The sequence below is a fragment of the Myotis yumanensis genome, unplaced genomic scaffold (assembly GCF_028538775.1).
Source record: "Myotis yumanensis isolate MYYU_CA2020_CCGP unplaced genomic scaffold, mMyoYum1.0.hap1 SCAF_4, whole genome shotgun sequence".
NCBI classification, from domain to species: domain Eukaryota; kingdom Metazoa; phylum Chordata; class Mammalia; order Chiroptera; family Vespertilionidae; genus Myotis; species Myotis yumanensis.
This window is the reverse complement of record NW_027223755.1, coordinates 95,131,970-95,138,781: the sequence shown is the minus strand read 5'-3', so window position 1 is coordinate 95,138,781 and position 6,812 is coordinate 95,131,970. Positions and strand designations below refer to the sequence as shown.

The 6,812-nt window shown below is 51.0% G+C and overlaps 1 protein-coding gene across 1 annotated transcript; it reads left to right on the top strand.

Moving 5' to 3' along the window:
• The first annotated feature begins 2,198 nt into the window (after positions 1-2,198).
• Positions 2,199-4,745, top strand: LOC139009477 (LITAF domain-containing protein-like). Its single transcript, XM_070413762.1, has 4 exons — positions 2,199-2,212; positions 3,062-3,126; positions 4,332-4,476; positions 4,637-4,745. The coding sequence occupies exons 1-4, from the start codon at positions 2,199-2,201 to the stop codon at positions 4,743-4,745; spliced, it is 333 nt and encodes a 110-aa protein (XP_070269863.1).
• Positions 4,746-6,812: the final 2,067 nt, after the last annotated feature.

Sequence of the window (6,812 nt, the reverse complement as noted above, 5' to 3'; positions counted from 1 at the left end):
TCTTGGCATTTTAATTATGATGTGTCTTGGTGTGGTCCTCTTTGGATTCCTTTTCTTTGGGGTTCTCTGCGCTTCCTGGACTTGTAAGTCTATTTCTTTCACCAGGTAGGGGAAGTTTTCTGTCATTATTTCTTCAAATAGGTTTTCAATATCTTGCTCTCTCTCTTCTTCTGGCACCCCTATAATTCGGATGTTGGTACGCTTGAAGTTGTCCCAGAGTCTCCTTACACTATCTTCGTATTTTTGGATTCTTTTTTCATTTTGCTTTTCTGGTTGGGTGTTTTCTGCTTCTTCGTATTTCAAATCTTTGACTTGATTCTTGGGATCCTCTGGTCTGCTGTTGGGAATCTGTGTAATATTCTTTATTTCAGTAAGTGTATGCTTAATTTCTAGTTGGTTCTTTATCACAACATTGAGGGTATCACTAGATTTCTTGAGGGTCTCATTGAGTTTATTGGCGGTTTCTAGAAAATTCTTGAAAAACCTTAAAAGTGTGGTTTTGACCTCTATATCCAGTAGTTTGCTTTCCTCCATTTCTGTCATTTGTGTCCTGTTTCTTTGTCTCTGCATTTTTTATGCTTCGCTGTGTCGATAGAGTGGCTTTCTGTGCTAAGTGTCCTATAGGGCCCAGTGGCTCAGCCTCCCCAATTACCTGAGGTAGACACTCTTGGTGCACCCCCTTGTGGGCTTTGTGCACAGTCTTGTTGTAGTTAAGCCTTGATTGTTGTAGGTAACACTGGGAGGATTTGACCTCCAGGCCAATTGGCTGTGAGAATCAGCTGTATCTACGGTGGGAGAACTTCTGTGCTGAAGACACCCTTATGGGGCAAGACTTGCTTCAGTGGGGCTTTGGTGCTCACTGAGTCTGCCCCCTGAGTGTGTCCCTTATGGATCTGAGTTGTAATTGGATGGTCCCACTCTGACCACTGGGTACACTGGCTCTTGGATCTAAGGAGGTGCTAATCTAGCCTCTGCCTGAGGCTACCCAGCAGAAGCCAGCTGTAAAGCAATGCAAGTTGCCCTGGGGCCTTGGGGCAGCTGCAGTTTGTTAAGTAATTTTCAGATTACAAAGGGCCAGGCCTTTCATATGCAAAAGCCTCCATGCACAGCTTGGGCAGGGCGGGGTCCCAGGGGATCAACAGGGCGGGCGGAGCGAGTGGTATGGCTGCTCTCAGTCCTGTCCTCAGAGGCCCCGGCAATCGCTGCAAGTGCCTCCGAGAGAAAGCTGCCCTCGAGTTCCGACCGATGCCAGACAGTCCCGTTTCTCCTGTATGAGTCTGGGTCCCCAGAGACTCGCCCTGAGACTCCCTCCCGATTGAAAAAGACAATCGTGTCCTCAGCTGCCAGCCCGCTACGCATGCATCTCCGCACCTTTGAATTTTACTTCCGCACCGCACCTCCTCTGAGTCTCGGTTTGCTTTTCTCTTTCCTTCTAGTTGTAGAATTTCCACTCAGCCAGCCTTCCTGTGGTTCTGGATGATGTCTGTTCAGTCCTTTAGTTGTATTTTTTAAAATATATTTTATTGATTTTTTTTTACAGAGAGGAAGGAAGAGGGATAGTTAGAAACATCGATGAGAGAGAAACATCAATTCAGCTGCCTCCTGCACACCCCCTACTGGAGATGTGCCCGCAACCAAGGTACATGCCCTTGGCAGGAATCGAACCTCGGACCCTTCAGTCCGCAGGCCGACGCTCTATCCACTGAGCCAAACTGGTTACGGCTAGTTGTATTTTTGAAGTGGTTGTGCGAGGCAGCAATCTCCGGTGTTTACCTATGCTGCCATCTTGATTTCTCGTCGGGAACTGTTTTCTTGCTCCTACTCTGGGTAAAGGCATTGGAGGGGAAACCCAGGGTCCCCTCTTCCCCCCAAATCATGAAACTCCTTTCCTGGGAGGGTCAGGTTCCCAATGAAACACAGGGGATCCCCAACCATCACGCACATTGTCATTAAAATTACAGGGCTCCCATTACTGCCCCCCTCAGACACTCTGGGGACCCAGGGTCCCAGAATTTCTTGCCCAAACAGCCCTCTACCTGCGTGCTGGTCCCCAGGGCTGGCCAAGAGCTGACTGCTGGGGGTGCCGAGGGACAGAGCTGAGTGTCCGCACTTTAAGAGGCCCCTTTCAGGGGAGGAGGGACCCAAGGTGGGAAGAATGGAGGAGACCCAAAAAGCCCCTCCCAGAAAGAGCAGGGGCAATGTCGCTGCTTCTGTAGCCGTCCTGTCCAGAGGCCAGGGCGTGGCCCGGAGTAGCATGTGCTCTGGAGGCTTCTTGAGTTCCGTCCTTGATGCTGGTACTTATTTACCGGGGGCCTCAGGCATGTTAACCTCTCTGAGCCTAGTCTCCACATCTGCAAAACTGGAAAAATTTTCAGGCACCACACAGCTACCTCCCTGGTGTTTTGGCAAGAATAAGTGGAGTGAGGGGTGTAAAGTGTTTAGTACAGAGATTGACACATAACAAATGCTTCAGATAAGATTTTTTTAAAAAAAAGGTGCCCTAGCCAGTTGCTCAGTGGTTAGAGCATCGGCCCACTGACTGAAGGATGGCGGGTTTGATTCTGGTCAAGGGCACATACCTTGGTTGCAGGCTCGATGCCCGGCCCCCGTCGGGGCGCATGTAGAAGGCAGCCAATCGATGTGTCTCTTTCATACCCATGTTTCTGTCTCTCCCCCTCCCTTCTACTCTCTCTAAACATCAATGGAAAAATATCCTCAGGTGAGGATTAAAAAGAAAGGAATTATAGGGCCCTGTGCAGTTCCCCACCGTCAGCTCCCTGGCACCGACACTAGGGAGGTCTTACCTCCTAGGACAATGAGGGCACACTGGAGTCTGAAATGCCTGGGTTCACCTTTCAGCTCCTCCATTTATTAGTGATACAACCAACTTGATTCATTCGTCTAGCCTCAGCTTTCTGTCCTGTAAAATGGGTATCTCCCTCAGGCTGACCAAGTTTTTAGCTCAGTGCCTGGCACATAGTGGACCTTCATATCTAAGTGTGTTTTCCTTTCTCTCTCCCAAAGAGCCATCACCGCTGCCATCTTCTCCTCCTCCTCCTAGATCACCTCCTCCACCTCATATGCCTCCTCAATCATACTTCCAAGGCCCCCGGGTTATTCACACAGGTGAGTGCTCCTGCCTCCTCTCCTTGCCCTGGCCACTCCCCAAGACTCTGCCCCCCAGCGCCTCCTCTGGGAAGCCCTCCTTCCCTGCCCCCTCAGCTGCCAGTGGCCACTTTGCCCAAAGCCATGCGCGTTTCCCTCCAATGTGAAATCTCCAGTGCGGGGAGAGGGGAGGTCTGGTACACAGTAGGTGCTCAGGAAATGCGTGTGAAGTAGAATCCTATTATCTACTCTGCCAAGGCGCTACCCCAACCACAGGTGAGGGGGTGCCGACCCCCAGGTGGGGCCTGGGCTTAGGGATTGTTAAACACTTGCCGGGGAATTGGGGAACACTGGGAAGGCTGAGAGCTGCTGGATTCGGTTGTGAATTCCCGGGGGCCAGAGCGAAGGCAGCATCCTCACTGTTGTCAAGACCATAGAGCCCGTGGGTCACCCCTTCCAGCCAGTTCTTTCCCGAGTTCTCTGCCAAACGGGGTGGCTACATCAGGCTTCAGGGGTCCAAACCCAGCACCCCCGCCCCCTGGGCCCCAGAAAAGCCCAAGTCCTCATGGCTCTGAACAGTCCACCAGACCAGGCCCTGCGCCCTGGGTCAGACACCAGAGGCCCTGGGACCAGGCTCCTGACAGGAGACGCAGCCGGCACCACAGCCTTCGCTGCCCACCGGGCTGCAGGGTTTACGAGGGCTGCGCACACTTTTTGGTCCCTGTGTACAAATGCAAGAGGAAGAGACAAGAAGAAGGCTGTTGGGTTTTCTGTTATGTTGGGGGTGTGTGTGTGTGTGTGTGTGTGTGTGTGCGTGTGTGTGTGTTTGCAATGCAACTGCTTTCCCGTGTCGATGGGAGCTTTCTGATGGCAGGGTTAGCAAGCAGCTCTGGCCGAGTTAAACCAAAGCCCGAGAGGGCCTGCGTGGGCGGGATGCCCTGGGAACACACTGGATTGATGTTCAATCCAGTTTAAACCCAGAAAGGCTCCCAGCTCCCTGGGTCCCCGGTCAGAGAGGCAGGGTGCCTGGACTGAGGAGGCCCCTGAGCCCTGAGGCTGGTGGTTGGAGGGAAGGGGACTGCTGGGGGCTTGGGGCCCCTGTGGACGGTCTGGGCTGCTCAAGGAGCAGGAGAACCTGCAGAGGGCACAGGCCATGCGAGGGTCCACCCAGTGGTGGACGCTGAGGAGAGGGGTGTGAGGCCTGACCCGCCCCTTCCCGCCCCAAGCTGTGTTCAGCGGTGTGCCTATGTTGGCGACTCCCGTGCCCATAAGCTACCTGTGTCCGTACTGCGGGAACTACGTCATCACGGTGACCACCCCGATCCCGGGGATCCTCACCTGGTTGCTGTGTACAGGCCTCTTCATGTTTGGGTGAGTAGGCACCCCGGCCATCGGCGGGGGAGGGTCTGCTGGCTGGGGAGGGCTGGCCGGGCAGAGGAGGCAGGGCAGGGCCAAGCATGGGGGGTGCAGGCTTGGCGGGGCGCACCCAGCCTGGCCCCTGGCCCACGGCCCACTGCTCCCGAGGCTGCAGGTGTATCCTGGGCTGCTGTCTCTTCCCCTTCTGCGTGGACAGTTTAATGGACGTGAGTCACACGTGTCCCGTGTGCCGGCGGGAACTCTTCCGCTACCATCGCCTGTGAACCTCCACGAAATAAATGTCTAATAAGTGACCTTTACCTGCCTGTGTCTGTGCTACTGGGGTTCCCCCACCCGCTCCTGCCCAGGGCTGTGAAGGGACTGAGGCAGTGCCCACCCGCCCAGTGGTTCTCAGCCTTCTGGCCCTTTAAATACAGTTCCTCATGGTGTGACCCAACCATAAAATCACTTTCGTTGCTTCTTCATAACTGTAATGTTGCTGCTGTTACGAATCGTAATGTAAATATCTGATATGCAGGATGGTCTTAGGCGACCCCTGTGAAAGGGTCGTTCGACCGCCAAAGGGGTCTCGACCCACAGGTTGAGAACCGCTGGTCTCTAGACTGTGTGGCAGGAAGTGGAGGGGAACTGTTTTCTTTTTTTAATTTTAATTAAATCTTTATTGTTCAGATTATTACATTTGTTCCTCTTTCCCCCCCCCCCATAACTCCCCTCCACCCAGTTCCCACCCCACCCTCCGCCCTCACTCCCCACCCACTGTCCCCATCCATAGGTGCACGATTATTGTCCAGTCTCTTCCCACATCCCGCACACCCCTTTCCACCCAAGAATAGTCAGTCCATTCCCTTTCTATGCCCCTGATTCTATTATAATCACCAGTTTATTATGTTCATCAGATTATTTATTCACTTGATTTTTAGATTCACTTGTTGATTTTCTTCTTCTTCCTGTTTTTAAAGGATACCTTTCAGCATTTCATATAATACTGGTTTGGTGGTGATGAACTCCTTTAGCTTTTCCTTATCTGTGAAGCTCTTTATCTGACCTTCACTTCTGAATGGTAGCTTTGCTGGATAAAGTAATCTTGGTTGTAGGTTCTTCGCATTCATCACTTTGAATATTTCTTGCCACTCCCTTCTGGCCTGCAAAGTTTCTGTTGAGAAATCAGCTGACAGTCGTATGGGTACTCCCTTGTAGGTAACTGAGTTTCTTTCTCTTGCTGCTTTTAAGGTTCTCTCTTTGTCTTTTGCTCTTGGCATTTTAATTATGATGTGTCTTGGTGTGGTCCTCTTTGGATTCCTTTTCTTTGGGGTTCTCTGCGCTTCCTGGACTTGTAAGTCTATTTCTTTCACCAGGTAGGGGAAGTTTTCTGTCATTATTTCTTCAAATAGGTTTTCAATATCTTGCTCTCTCTCTTCTTCTGGCACCCCTATAATTCGGATGTTGGTACGCTTGAAGTTGTCCCAGAGTCTCCTTACACTATCTTCGTATTTTTGGATTCTTTTTTCATTTTGCTTTTCTGGTTGGGTGTTTTCTGCTTCTTCGTATTTCAAATCTTTGACTTGATTCTTGGGATCCTCTGGTCTGCTGTTGGGAATCTGTGTAATATTCTTTATTTCAGTAAGTGTATGCTTAATTTCTAGTTGGTTCTTTATCACAACATTGAGGGTATCACTAGATTTCTTGAGGGTCTCATTGAGTTTATTGGCGGTTTCTAGAAAATTCTTGAAAAACCTTAAAAGTGTGGTTTTGACCTCTATATCCAGTAGTTTGCTTTCCTCCATTTCTGTCATTTGTGTCCTGTTTCTTTGTCTCTGCATTTTTTATGCTTCGCTGTGTCGATAGAGTGGCTTTCTGTGCTAAGTGTCCTATAGGGCCCAGTGGCTCAGCCTCCCCAATTACCTGAGGTAGACACTCTTGGTGCACCCCCTTGTGGGCTTTGTGCACAGTCTTGTTGTAGTTAAGCCTTGATTGTTGTAGGTAACACTGGGAGGATTTGACCTCCAGGCCAATTGGCTGTGAGAATCAGCTGTATCTACGGTGGGAGAACTTCTGTGCTGAAGACACCCTTATGGGGCAAGACTTGCTTCAGTGGGGCTTTGGTGCTCACTGAGTCTGCCCCCTGAGTGTGTCCCTTATGGATCTGAGTTGTAATTGGATGGTCCCACTCTGACCACTGGGTACACTGGCTCTTGGATCTAAGGAGGTGCTAATCTAGCCTCTGCCTGAGGCTACCCAGCAGAAGCCAGCTGTAAAGCAATGCAAGTTGCCCTGGGGCCTTGGGGCAGCTGCAGTTTGTTAAGTAATTTTCAGATTACAAAGGGCCAGGC